The sequence below is a fragment of the Gymnoscopelus microlampas genome (assembly GCF_963454915.1).
Source record: "Gymnoscopelus microlampas genome assembly, chromosome: 13".
Lineage (NCBI taxonomy): Eukaryota > Metazoa > Chordata > Actinopteri > Myctophiformes > Myctophidae > Gymnoscopelus > Gymnoscopelus microlampas.
In genome coordinates, this window is record NC_139950.1 from 34,352,800 (window position 1) to 34,367,668 (window position 14,869).

The 14,869-nt window shown below is 41.6% G+C and overlaps 2 protein-coding genes across 2 annotated transcripts; both read left to right on the forward strand.

The window, feature by feature from the left end:
• Nucleotides 1-1,618: 1,618 nt before the first annotated feature.
• Nucleotides 1,619-4,598, forward strand: hmx3a (H6 family homeobox 3a). The gene is made up of 2 exons (XM_084076835.1): nucleotides 1,619-2,467; nucleotides 3,180-4,598. Exons 1-2 carry the CDS (start codon nucleotides 2,155-2,157, stop codon nucleotides 3,815-3,817), a joined length of 951 nt encoding a protein of 316 aa, XP_083932961.1. The 5' UTR covers nucleotides 1,619-2,154; the 3' UTR covers nucleotides 3,818-4,598.
• Nucleotides 4,599-11,922: 7,324 nt separating this feature from the next.
• hmx2 (H6 family homeobox 2) lies at nucleotides 11,923-14,604 on the forward strand. Its single transcript, XM_084075739.1, has 2 exons — nucleotides 11,923-12,331; nucleotides 13,833-14,604. Exons 1-2 carry the CDS (start codon nucleotides 12,028-12,030, stop codon nucleotides 14,405-14,407), a joined length of 879 nt encoding a protein of 292 aa, XP_083931865.1. The 5' UTR covers nucleotides 11,923-12,027; the 3' UTR covers nucleotides 14,408-14,604.
• The last annotated feature ends 265 nt before the right edge of the window (nucleotides 14,605-14,869 follow it).

A 14,869-nucleotide genomic window follows, 5' to 3' on the forward strand; every position in this document is an offset into this window, starting at 1 on the left:
AAGTCAATTAATATCAATGAGTGAACATGCATACCTTATTTACAAAGAGTGCAATCTGAGGGATGAATTAACCGCATCGATTTGGGGGGGAAATAAATGACTGTACGACTTAGACTCATTTTAAAAAGTGGCCAGCTCTGGAATCAATGAATTAGAAATATGATTCTAATCGCCCATTGGTGACACGCATAAGCTATAAGGTCAGTGGTTCTCAACCTTTTCAGGCCGTGACCCCCCAAAATAATCGTATTTTAACTGGGGACCCCCCAGATAAATATTGTGAAAATAGCAGATCTACAAGCTCACAACTGCCTCTTGTGCTTCACATGTTTTGCCTCTGTCTTATATTATTTGACAATTTGGCAAATGTTTTACCAGTTTTTATAGTATAGTGTGTTGATTACTTTTGATGCAGTAATGGTACATTTTTTTAGGCATTAAAACGGTCCTAAAAGTCCTTAAATTGTCACTTCACTGCCCGCCCCCCCCCCCCCCCACCCGACCCACAGGTAAACTGACTTTTTGTTTTCATCGTCGTTGTTGTTGTTGTATTTATCAGTCTACTAATTATGTATCTCTTTGCAAACAAGAGACTGTTATTCAATTTAAAGTTCAGGCTATTCGTGGAAATTATATCCTTCGTGTGGGAATTTTCAAAATAGCCTAACTAAGATATACCTGGCATTTTCATTTTACACTATTTCCCCCCAATTTATATTCTATTGAAAGAGAAATGGCAGGGAGATCCAGCTTGTCTATAAGAGCTTGCAATATTGAGGCCATTTTATTTATCTAAAGTGAATTATTTTCATGAACAGTTTTGTTTTCAAACACCCCATATAATCTTAATTAAATAGATTTTCACTAATGTTAAGTTGATAGTTCTTGAGGTTATTTTAGGGCTACATAGTCATCTTACAGTGATTTAGGACCAAACATCTCCTATATATGTATATCAGCCTTTTATTAGCTGAAACAAAATGTCCACTTATGTGCACGGTGCGTGCTTGGTCTAAAATGTTGTAGGCTACATCAGTGACGGACGATGTGAATTGGTACAAATATTATAACAATAACGCAGACGGTAAACATTTCGTTTTTGTATGAACTCTTTGGCCATTGTGCTTATAACGACGCTTATACCAAACCTTACTTTTGGTGCTAACTCAGTGGTTCTCAACCTGTGGGTCCCCAGGGGGGTCCCCAGATGACAGTGAAGTGACAATTTTAAGACCTTTTTTTTAAGACCTTTTTTTATTACAGCATCAAAAGTAGGCTAATTAACAAACAACAATACTATACAAACTGGTCAAACATTGGCCAAATTATCAAATATCAGAAAGAGGCACAACATTGAAAAGAGCCGATCTACAAGCTCACAATGCCTTGCAATTTATGAGCTTGTAGATCTGCTATTTTCACAATATTGATCTGGGGGGTCCCCAGTTCAAATATGATTATTTTAGGGGGTCACGGCCTGAAACGGTTGAGAACCACTGTGATAACTAACAACCCTGCGCTCATTTGCTACCTAATTGGACTATAAGACCAATAACAGGCGCTTACTGCCTACTGCCTACAGCCAAAGCGCAAAGTGAGGAGAGGGTGGACTTCACTCACACACACACTCTCTCTCTCTCTCTCTCTCGCTCTCGCTCTCTCCCTGCCCCTCTCTCTCTCCACCCTGCTCTCTCTCTCTCTCTCTCTCACTACTTCCTGCTCTTCCTTAATCCCATTTGCCATTGTACGTGCCCAATCGCCTATATACTTTCCGCATTTAACTTGGATGACATTTTTATTTCATCATTAGCATCAGACGCCATCAGACTGACACACACGGTGGACACGGTTGCGTTTTGATCAAGAAGGAACCCTCAAGTCCGGGATGAGAGATATTTATACATTTCGACTAAGCTGATTTTTTTTTGTTGGTCTTTTTGTTTGGTTCAGAAGTGTGTTTGTGTGTGTGCGCGCGTGTGTGTGTGTGTGTATGTGTGCTCTTGGTGCTCTGGTCTGCACCTGAGCCCAATCCAGACGCATGCACACTGCCCACTGAAACATCGAAAAGAAGGAAATCGAGTCCCAGCTTTGCTGCTACAGACTTTTAAAAACTCACATTTCTGTGGTCCTTGGCGTCTCTAGACCACAGCCGCAATGCCCGAGACAACGCAAGAGACGTGCGCATCATCACCGGCCAAGGATTCTCCTTTCTTCATTAAGAACTTGCTGAACTGTGATAGCAAACCATCGCCCAAACCGAAGCCTATATTTGCTGCGGCGAAGGCGGCTCTGGAAGGGGGCTTTTCTCTCTCCCAAGTCGGGGACTTTAGCTTTCCACGCTTTGACCTGCATCCCACGCAGAGGTTCGCCCTGCCGGCACACTACCTGGAGCGCACCTCGGCATGGTGGTATCCATACACGCTCAGCTCAGCGGCAGCTCATGCTCATCTACACAGAACACACGAAGGTAAGAAACCGTTACGATCAGTTCATTACTACATTTCACACTGCATTGGCGTGGAAATTCAGTTGTTGTTGTAGCCTATGTCAAGTGTTCTCAACCTTTTACATTTCAATGTCTCCCCTTAACTCTGACAGTATACAAATGGAACCCGTCAGGGTCCATTTGGTTATAGTATACAATTTAGACCCCCTTAAAGGAACCCCCGAGAGCCCTTGGAATCCACTTTGAGAACCACTGTCACATAATATGGTTTCTTAGAGCTTAGGCTATACGCAAAATGAAATGGACCCCTGTATGCATCAAAAGTTGGCGATGCACAGACCAACTTTTTATTTTTTAAATCTTTGGTCGTAAACATGCCACAGCAGAGTCGGCCTTTCATTTTGTACGTATTCGGGTTAAAGAGCAATATAGTCAACGCTATACAATATCCTTGCTTTACCACAGAACTGTGCTATTCAGAGATGGTCAACTAAAAGTGCCACAACAGGCCAATCCATTGTATATTTGTCTGTCACTAAATGTTTCGATGAATTGAATACACAGGACCCCAATAGAAACAACAAACAAGCCATAGTGCTTTCTTGGGTTTAATCCTTTTTTAGTATCCCTTTGTATAGAACTGTACTTTATGTGCTTTTTTTGCAAACTGCCAAATAAAGTATTCAACCAATCAATCAATCAAATTAACGCAGAATTCTCGTCTCCATTGTAGTTTCCGACATCAAGGCAAGTGCACGACGAGACTCGTCCCCAACTTCGGGCACGGACAGGGACTCTCCTGATCTGGTGCTCAAGTCCGACCCCGATGCCAAAGACGACGACGACAACAAAAGCGGTGATGAAATCATCCTGGAGGAGAGCGACTCGGAGGAGACCAAGAAAGACGACGATGACAGGATGGATGAGTGGAAGAAACGGGACGAGGACGGCGGCAGCGGGGACAAGTCGAAGCCGTGTCGGAAAAAGAAGACGCGCACGGTGTTCTCCCGGAGCCAGGTGTTCCAGCTGGAGTCCACGTTTGACATGAAGCGCTACCTGAGCAGCTCCGAGAGGGCCGGCCTGGCCGCGTCCCTGCACCTGACGGAGACCCAGGTGAAGATCTGGTTCCAGAACAGAAGAAACAAGTGGAAGCGGCAGCTGGCAGCCGAGCTGGAGGCCGCCAACCTGAGCCACGCAGCCGCGCAGAGGATAGTGCGCGTCCCCATCCTCTACCACGAGAACTCGGTCGTGGAGAGCGGCGGCGTCACGGCGGGCAACGTGCCCGTCAGCCAGCCGCTGCTCACCTTCCCTCACCCCGTCTACTACTCTCACCCCCTCGTCACGTCGGTGCCGCTTCTCAGACCGGTCTGAAAAAAAGAAAGAAAAAACAAGTGTTTTTTTTGTTGTTCTATTTCGAAATCAACTCGAAACGTTTAAGAAAAAAAAAAAGACTAAATATTTTTGTACAACCAACTAACTGTCTACAGCCTAAGTGAAAAGAGAAAAGAGACAGTCTCTTAGGACTACTTGGAATTATTTTTGGCATACATTGTGTCATTTTCCAATAGGGTGCAGTTTACATTTGATCTGACAATTCAATTTTGATATTATTATTATTATTGCTATTATTATTATGCTATTATTATTATGACCAAAAGATGGCTTACACTGCCTGATCAGTGTATTTTTCCAATTTGACAATTATTAGGCTATTAATTATTATAATTGTTTTTCTCCTTTTTTTTTACGCAAAAGACAACCTTTCAACCTGTTTACAAAAACTAGCGGCCCAAGGCGGTGGCCTGTGGCCATGTTTGAAACAATAGTTTAGGCTATTTTATTTTATTTTACATTTCCAAAATTGAGACTACTATAAGACAATGTGCAATACACGGATAGTTGCTGTAAACGAAGGGCCATGAACTGGCTCATCCACTGAGGTGAAACTATTGTTCTCATTCATTTTGTTGCTGGAATATCCGTGGGGCTTCGTTGTAACTTTGCCCACATCATTTGAAAGCGCTTGACAGGGGACAATCAAGTCAATCTTTATGTACAACAGTGGTTCCCAACCAGTGGTGCGGGGACCACCGGTGGTCCTTGAGGAGTTTCCAGCCGGTCCCCAGCTAACTGATGGAGAGTTGGTAACCAAATGGACCCTTATAGATATTTAACTCTTGAGATTGTAAAATGAAACCAAATTACTGGTCAATTTGGTTTCATGTTACGCTCTCAAGAGTTAAATTATTGTTAAACATCTGCCTTACTGAATTTACAAGAAGTCTACACAATTAGAGATTGTAGTAGAAATAAATAATTGTTATTTTGACAAAATCCTCAAATCAACAAATGCTCAAATATGAAAAAGGTTGAAAACCACTGATGTACAATATTCATTTATGTTTAGGTTTAGCGATTCACACTTTTGCCCCCCCGACAATTGGACACGCCCTCAAAGCACAATATGATCTCAAATGTCACTTACTTTGTGTTTTCGAGAAGAAGAAAAAAAAAACTACTGGTGTATAAATGTAAATGTATATTTAATGAGAAGAGCTACGACTTGCTTCTTCTCCTTTGTACAGTGAAAAGAACGTTTTGATATTGTATTGCTGAATATGTTGTGAAATAAATGGAGACTATTCCAGACACAGTAGGCTTACAGTGTTTACTATAGCCTAACAATGTCATGGCCTTAAAAAAAACATTATATAATCGGATGATATACATTTGGATAGGCTAATTAAAATGTAGGCTGAATTATTATCTTAATCTCAATTTGCAGTATAATTTAGGCCTAAATGAAATAATGTATATGATTTAGGAAATCAACACAACTTAATCTGAAAAGATTTAATCACTGTTTGGTGGCTGCGAATCATGAGCACAGACATCTATCTACTCAAACCCCCACACACACGCACGCACGCACGCACGCACGCGCACACACACACACACACACACACACACACACACACACACACACACACACACACACACACACACACACACACACACACACACACACACACACACACACACACACACACACATCATGTGAACTTGAGCAGGTGGGCTCCCGTAATCAACCTACTGTTATGCACTTTTGAAAACGTTGTTTTACATAAAAAATGGCTCGGTCAATTAGATGCGTAATTGCCACCATCTTGCCAAAATGATGGGTAATGTATTCGGAGGAGGAAATTGCTGTTGAGTACGAGCTGTCTTTTAACATTTTTATCCTCCACGCCTTGTGCGCGCGTGTGCGTATATGCGTGTGTCTGTTGCCATCCCGTGCGCGTGCATGTGCAAGCACCCGAACTTATGCCCATAGCCTACTGACATTTACAATATATAGCATGAATTTCAACAAGTGTATTTAGCCACCGATATTGAACCTCTTTTGTATTTATAAACTTAGGATCAGTGTTACGTCTATTATGTCGAGCTTCACCTTCGTAAACCTATGCTATTTTATATATTAGCCTAAATTAAGTGCTGTTAATTGTGCATGTTAAAAAATATAGCTAGTCCAGGCCTACAATCAAACATTTAACTTAAAAATTATAATATTGTTTTTGTGTGAGCAAATGTTATACAGGCCTTATTAATTATTATTAATGAATTGTAAAGATGCATATTTTACTGTTTTATTCGTATAGATTTCATGCTGAAAACCAGGTGAATTATTGCGGGCTGATGCACTTTGACACCAAATTCCAATTGAGTTAGGCCATTGTTTGATAGCTATTATGTTAATTTACATAAAAGGCTATACTTCACATGCGTAATTTCTCAGAACTGCAGAGTAATATGACTGTATTTATGACAGGTAAATAGTTTCTCTGTGCTTAGTTGGGATGATGAGCCACATTTAGGAATCTTAATGGTGACATACACCACCATTAAGATTCCTTCCTAGGCTATTACATGAAAATAATAGGTGTATAACAAGATGTTACATGTGAAATCTTAACTTACGCCAAAGTAACCAAATTGCTAACCAATTTAAAGAATGCACGTAGCCTATATTGTATAGTGTTGTTTCTATTTTTTGTCAAGCACAAAGTGAACAAACTTTGTCCGTTGGTTTCTAGTTTGATCAAATCAAACTTGTCAAACACGTCGTCGTCAAACACGTCGTCGTCGGTATAAACCAGAGTTTATACCGACGACGACGTGGCCGCATACACATTATTTACCGTTGAAATTTATTTTAGGACATCAACTGGTCAACTTGTCATAACATCTGAACGAGACATATAAATCAAATAATGGCTACATGGCAGTGCACTGAAAAAACATGCTTAAAATTAATTCACACATCAAATAAGGCTATAGGCTATAGTTTTATGAAGTGTAAAGGAAAGTGTTCTCAACTGGAACAACTTGGCTTAAATGGAATTTTCTGTTTTTTTTATGTCAGTAATGTAGTTATTGGAAACAAATCAGTTGGCTATGATGACCTCATCATCAGACAAAGGGTGCATTCAGATATCGTCAGATCACACATTGACGTACCCCAACCATGCTCAACTCAACAACACGGCCCCATTACAGAAAATTAATAGATTGGTATGGCATTATTCCCCTGGCACATATCGATCCGTAAACGTCTGTAACATATTGCTTGAAGTATAAGGGTAACGCTCATGGGCCGTTTTGGCTCAGCTTATATGACCTTGATTTGCGCGCATAAATTGAAAAAAATTACCACTCAATAATTTCCATTTGTCGACATCTTTATGTAAAAGAGAAGGGGGAGAGAGAGAGGGCAAAAATCAGATAAAGTACATTTGCAGGAGCGGGACAAACGGACGTGACCGCGGGGCCGTGCTCAGTGTATTACATTAAAATGGAAAGTTGAGTGGCTGATGTTGAGCGCCGGGCCCATAATGCCAGTTTGGAACCACACGCGTATCAAGTGGCGCGACCAACTTTGCGTAATGTTAGATCCTTCTTTACAGCACTGGCATTTGTTGACGTGCGTCATTGACAGGCTAAGTATTGTAGCCTACATCCTGTTTTTCACGCATGATTTATAGCCTATATATTGCGCAAAAATAATCCTCAGTGTTCATTTAACTTCGAGAGTTTACAACTGTTGGAAAAAAATTGTATGTGTGATAGAACAGTGGTTCTCAACCTCTGGGTTGGGATCCCCAGGGGGGTCCCCACATTATTTTGTGGGGTCCTCCGATGACAGTTAAATGACAATTTAGTGACTTTCAAGACCTTTTAAATACAAAAATCAGGTAATCAATAAAAACTGGGCAAACATTGGCCAAATTGTCAAATAATAAGAAAGAGGCAACAAGCTCACAACGCTTATAGATCAGCTATTTTCACAATATTTATCTGTGGAACAGGGTCAAACTAAATGTATAGGCCTACTGCCTCAACTCCTACACTTTCAAGTGCATATTTCAGGGTGGGGGTCCCCGGTTCAAATATGATCATTTTTGGTGGCCACGGCCTGAAAAGGTTGAGAACCACTGTGATAGAAGACGAGGTCCTTATACATGATATTGTTCAAGATCGGGGGAAACATTTTCGGTGTCACTATTGTAAAGAATGACGCTTATGTGTCCTGATGTCTGATGTGTCACCGGCTGGCTTCCAACAACTCGCCGACAACTCTTTCGACACTTCTTGAAAAGCAAAATCTTCTTTATCCTTTATCCCATTTGCTTTCCTGATTGAATGCGAGCATCAGATTTTCATCAAAGTTCTATTAAGTGAAACATAGGTTGCGGGGCACCGTCTGATTGGAACAGTTTAAATTTTAATTGTGTTTTTAATTTGACATATAGTTGCTGTGAAGAATGACACTGAAGCGCCGAGGGGCGGTCGATTTTCTTAATTTCTCCCCGAGGAATTGATGAGTCTATCAGGGCAGTAGATTGGAAAGCCATTAAAACTCAATGGTTAGGTTGTTAATTGGAACTTGATGGATAGGAGCCCTTGGATAGGCTATACTGATCCAATCTTCTTGACTTTCTGTTTTCCAATAAATTACCCAGTTCATTTCCACACTCAGATTACATAAATTGTACACCTCCAGGGCTAGTGCTCAGTACAACTCTGCCCCTCTCTCTCTCTCTCTCTCTCTCTCTCGCTCCGTCTCTCTCCCTCATGTACTCTTTCCCTCATACTCTCTCCCCTCTCCTCTCTCTCTTTTGCTCTCTTGCTCTCCCTCCCTCCCTCTATCTCTCTCCCTCGCCTCATACTCTCTCTCCCTCTCCCGCTCTCCCTCCCTCTAACTCTCTCTCTCTCCCTCATACTCCCCCTCATACTCGCTCTCCCTCTCTCCCCTTTCTCTCTTTTGCTCTCTCTCTCCCTCTAACTCTCTCTCACACGCACGCGTACACGCAAGCAAGCGCCCCTTCTGAAAAAAGACCAGGTCCCGCTTCCCTGAATGAAAATCGAAACATAATCAACGTTTATACTTAGAAAATTTATTGATATCATTTTCTCTGGTAATTTCCTTATTCTAGAGTTGGACACGCCATATATCATAATACACACGTGTAAAGGGGTCTTTGTTTAATATTTATCGAAGCTTGATTCCTAGATCAAAGCGCCTCATAACTTCATCTGTCTTTCTGGGCCTTTAAAGATCTTGTTCTCTTATTGCGGTAGGGCTGCCACCTATCACCATGATACAATGGCTGTTTCTCTTCAAGCCTCAGTAAAATGTAGGAACGTTGTCAGAGGGTCGGACGCTTTTATATAGCCTACTAATATGGGAAACTACATTTTGGATGAAGTTAAGAAAGCAACATGTGATTACACCAAACCACGAAGTTCTTCATCAGGATGCAAAGTCTGTTATATTATGGATCCTTTTGAATGTATAGGCAAGTGGTTTCAACCTGTGGGTCGGGACCCTCAGGGGGGTCCCCACATTATTTTGGGGGGTCCCCAGATGACAGTGAAGTGACTTTTAAGACCTTTTACTTTTTAATACTTTTCTTTTTTTTTTTTTTTACCATTACAGCATCAAAATATAATAAAAATATATATGAATATAAAAACTAGTCAAACATTGGCCAAATAGTCAAATAATATAAGAAAGAGGCATTTGGCCGATCTACAAGCTCACAGCCTGGCAACGCGTAGATCTGCTTTTTTTCACAATATGTATCTTGGGGGTCCCCCATATATGATTATTTTGGGGGGTCACGGCCTGAAAAGGTTTAGAACACTGGCTGTATATCAATAATTTCCCAGCCTCATTCCAGCAGTGTGTTAGTAGCCTACTAATATCGAACTGGGCCCTAATGTCACTTTGGAAAAGTTGCCTAAACGAGATAGAAGCTATAGCCTATTGACAAAGATCTTTGTTTGAAAGGAGCGGCATAAAATGAGCCCATTTAACTGTCGCTGCAGATTTCACGCCTTATGTGTAGCCTATAGGCTCCGTAAATCCCGCGCCGCGCACTGACTGACTGCCCCTCATATATTTTCCCACTTTAGTCAAGGCTCGTCTCAGTGGGCATATGCGTTTTGTAGAGATCGTTTAACAGCTGCTCGCCCCCAATTCGACTCTACGATATTTACACGTGCAGATGCTCCTATTTGGCTGCTGTTACTATACAGACCAATAACACCACCACGTCCACTATCATACCACCACCACTACCACCACCACCACCACCACACAACCACAATAATAAATAATCATTATCATCATCGTTATCGTCATCATCAACGACATCATCATCATCATCATCATCACCTTCATCACCATCATCATCACTGTCAGGCCTATTATTATTAATATTAGGCCTATATTGTTGTTATTGTTATTATTGTCATTATTATTATATTATTATTATATTAAACAGAGTCCTCCTGTAAAAAGAAAGAAAAATAAGAAATCACGGTGTTGTCCACAGACTGCTATAATAACTATGAGGTAGCCTAGCTACTGAGCAGGACTCTGACATGATGATTAAAGCTGACCATTTGTAATGTGTCTGGGGGTCCCTCGGAAAGCAGTAAAGAGGGATAATGTGCCCGAACCGCCAACTCGAGCCCCGCAGCTGTCCCGCCAGACATGCAGAGAAAGGGGGGGGAGTAGGGGTTACGGTGGGACGCCCCACCCTCCAATCAATTAGTCAATCAATTAGCATGCCCCTCCACTCCATGGGCAGCACGAGCAGATTAGTTCAGTAATGATCAAATTAATTCTTAATCGCAGATAATGGACGCGGAATGAGTTTATTATTTTCAGGAAAAATGAGTTGGGCCCCTATATTAGTTCCACGACTGTATGCTGGATCATCCCGGCCAATTTACCATGTAAAGGGGTAATAGAATAAAGCCGACATGACAGTTCTAGCATGAGGTCATTCTCCAGTTGTCTATAATAGGCTATAAGCAGGTCAACATGTTGCCTATCATGATGTTGATGAACAATAATCAGAGCGATTGTTTTCTGATTATATTCCATATCATGAGTGGTTTTATTTGAAAATGTGGAATTTTACATGCATATGTTTTGGACAAAAATAAATTAATTTAATGTCGTTAAAAGTATTTGATAGTTATAATCAAATTATCAATTTCAAATGAAATTATATTAGGGTACAATACAATAGAGAGAGACACACACACACACACACACACACACACACACACACACACACACACACACACACACACACACACACACACACACACACACACACACACACACACACACACACACACACACACACACACACACTTTTTCAAATTATATTGACATATTGGCTATATCAGCTTCTTTTTTTCGTCTATTTTGTTCGATACACTGACTGGATCCGAAAAAAACTCAAAAGTCCAATAATTTTGGCATTTTGTGGATGTAGTCTCTTGCTTTTAATGTCAAAAGACAGTCTGCATTTATTCAAAGTGTGGCAAGTAAATGCACTATACTATTCTTTAGTAGCCTAGTGCAGTGGTTCTCAACCACTGCACCTCGACCCACCCAAAAATAATCATATCACATCAATATTGTGAAAATAGACGATCTAAAAGCTCACAAAGCGAGGCGTTGTGAGCTTTTAGATCGTCTATTTTCACAATTTTTGCCTCTTTCTTTTTTTTTAGGTATATTAAAAAGGTCACTTCACTGTCATCTGGGACCCCCCCCCCCCCCCCCAATCATGTGGGGACCCACTGGTGGTCCCGACCCACAGGTTGAGAACCACTGGCCTAGTGTCTCTCTCTCGCTCTGCTCATCTCGTCTCAAGACACACTGACAGGAGTTTGAACTTTCCGGGCTCAGTTTGAGCGTGTGATTGGCCCACGGAGGAGCTTACCTACATGCAAATGAAGCAACGCCACAACACACTGCCTACGATCCAGAGAGCGTGTGGAGGTATAGACCTAGGAATACACTCATGTTCCCAGAGCCGCTAGAAAAACAACTCCTACCCCTTCTTCACCATAAAATACGCGTTTTAAAAAAAAGACAACCAGAAGAATCTCTCTGAACAGTTTACACATGCAGGTGTAACAGTGTAGGAATCGATAACAACGGAATATACAAGGACAGATTTAGTCGATAATCCTACTGTTATGAAGCGAGAATGAGCAGCAAGGAAGACAGCGGCAGCAAGTGCTCGGCGGCCCCGATTTCCAGCTTTACTATCCAGTCTATTTTGGGCACCGCGGCGCCGCGGTCCGACTCGCCGCGCTCCGCCGGGCCGAAGGAGCTCTCCTCCTCCAAGCAGCAGCCTCCGCCGCGGAGCCGCCGCTCTCTGTCCGTGTCTTCTGAGGACGAGTGCAGCGGCGGGGAGGACTCTTCTGCAGACTGCTTCTGCTCCTCCGACACCGGCCACAGCGAACCGTCATGCACACATCAGCACCCGCCACATCATTTCTCATGTTTAGGTAAGAATTTGTATATAGGATATTATTTTTATCTGTTAATATCTCTATATATTAAAAATCTGATTAGGCTAAAAGCAAGTGGTTCCCAAACTTTTTAGCTCGGGAGCCAAAAGAGACATTTCTCCCCATGCATGGACCCAAACTAGTGAAACTAGCCGATCTACAAGCTCACAAGATGTCACTTTGGGACAAGTTGTGAGCTTGTAGATCTGCTATTTTCACTACTTCTTGAACTTTTATTTTTATGGAATTTATTTTTAACTTGTGAAACATTGTGATTTGTTGTTGGAATTTTCTGAAAATCTTTTGAAATAATAATAGCCTAATTAAAGACAAAATGTAGGAAACAAGAAATAAAGGGGTATTTACTGGCGACCCATAACAATTGGTCTGCGACCCACATATGGATCCCGACCCACTGTTTGGGAAACAGTGGGCTATAAGCTACGTTCTTTTTCAAATTGTACATGGAATTCACGTTGCCGTGAAATGTCAAAGATAGATGTTATTATTTTTTTACCTGAAAAGTATAGGCTAATTAAGACGTTATTAATGTATTACAATTATTTTGCAGAACATTATTATCATAGGTACAAAGGTAGGTCTAAATAAACAGCACACAATAAGCACATTAAGTTCTTCAATTAGAGAATATAAACCAAAGTGAAAAGTAAGTTTGGCACAATATATGCACCAAGTCAATACTTTGATTCGTCTGTGACTGCAAATGATTATTTATTGTTTATTAATAATTTTGCTTTTGTTTTGTTTTTCGTGTATCATTGCTGCAGCAGTGAAGAGTGGGAAGGAAGGTCAAATAATTAGCCCTCTGCGATTCCACTCATTTCAAATTTAATCGAGCCTGCTAATTGGTTAAACATGTTCTCACAATGACTGCACTACATATCGTCAATTGAGCGTTAAATATAGTCTGACTTAATTAATAGGCTGATGCTGTAGACCAAGCATACTCATATTGAATTGTTTATTCAAAAAGCCAAAGGCTTTTCAGCAGTCGATTTAGCAAAGTCAAAGTTCACACTTGATGAACTCTCATACAGAGTGAGCGAACAATTCTGTAATTGGATGTGTGTGTGTGTGTGTGTGTGTGTGTTCAGTGTTGTAGCCTTGTTATAATTATGCAAATGTTTAAATATATAGGCCTATGCAAACACAAAAGATAATAGACTGCAAAGTAGCCTATTTCATAGCCTCCTACTGAAAATTAACCACTTTAACCCCAGCATCCTTATTGTGGGGAAAGCTTTCAAAGAAAAGAGCAGATCGACAAGCTTACAACACCTTGTGCATCGGCTATTTTCAGCGAAAGCCTTCCCCACAATAACAGAAAATAGAAAAGACATAGAGCACTGAGGGACTCCGCTCAACCATATGGGTTTAAGTGGTTTAAAATGTATTTATTGATCTGGAATGATCTTCTATTGTACCCTAATTGGTCTTCTTTTCCCCCGTATACCCTCCTAATCACCCACATATACAGGTACATCAAAAGGACTTAATCTGTCTAGAAATGACGCGCTCGCACGGCGACCGGTGCACCTGCTGCCACATCAGCCCACACTGCTGCAGGATTACAAAGAGGAACAGGAGAGACAAATGTCCCCGTTATCGGAGGAGAGACATCAGACAGGAGAGACGGACAAGCAGGTCAGCAACTCGGCCAACAACAACAACAACAAGAAGAAGACGCGCACCGTGTTCTCCCGCAGCCAGGTCTACCAGCTGGAGTCCACGTTCGACATGAAGCGCTACCTGAGCAGCTCGGAGCGGGCGTGCCTGGCCTCCAGCCTGCAGCTGACCGAGACGCAGGTCAAGACGTGGTTCCAGAACCGGAGGAACAAGTGGAAGCGGCAGCTCTCGGCCGAGCTGGAGGCGGCCAACATGGCCCACGCCTCGGCGCAGACACTAGTGGGCATGCCGCTCGTTTTCAGAGATAACTCCTTGCTGCGCGTTCCGGTGCCCAGGTCTATCGCCTTCCCGACTCCCCTGTATTACCCGGGGAGCAACTTGTCGGCGTTACCGTTATACAACCTGTATAACAAGATTGAATATTGACTATAGTCCACCAAAAAACGACAAATAACACATTACACAAGTTACACAACATTCTTAACCCGTTTAGACCTGAGGCCGATTCTACAAATGTCTTCTACAAACAGTTTTTTGAAAAAACGTATGTTGCTATAACATATCAGTGGTTCTCAAACTTTTTCATGTGAAGGACCCCCACAATTATATGTATTTGGCCGCGGACCCCCATCTCAAAATATTTTGTTCTAGGACTGGGACCCCCCAGAACGAAGCAAAGATTTGAGTTACAAATGTTCGCTTTAAAAAAAATTCAAAGTTTTGCTCAAATCTTTCACGATTTTTCAAAAAATAGCAGCTCTATAAGCTATGAGCTTGTATATGTGCTATTTTTGAACACCCAAAGAAATCTAAAATGACACAGGTCTTAATGGGTTATACATGTCTCTTGGCATAATCCATGTATATTGTATCACTTTATTTGTTGAG

Coding starts and splice junctions, on each gene's coding strand:
- hmx3a (XM_084076835.1), top strand. CDS start 2,155: ATGCCCGAGACAACGCAAGAGACGTGCGCATCATCACCGGCCAAGGAT. Junction 2,468..3,179: donor TCTACACAGAACACACGAAG/GTAAGAAACCGT, acceptor TCTCCATTGTAG/TTTCCGACATCAAGGCAAGT.
- hmx2 (XM_084075739.1), top strand. CDS start 12,028: ATGAGCAGCAAGGAAGACAGCGGCAGCAAGTGCTCGGCGGCCCCGATT. Junction 12,332..13,832: donor ACATCATTTCTCATGTTTAG/GTAAGAATTTGT, acceptor CCACATATACAG/GTACATCAAAAGGACTTAAT.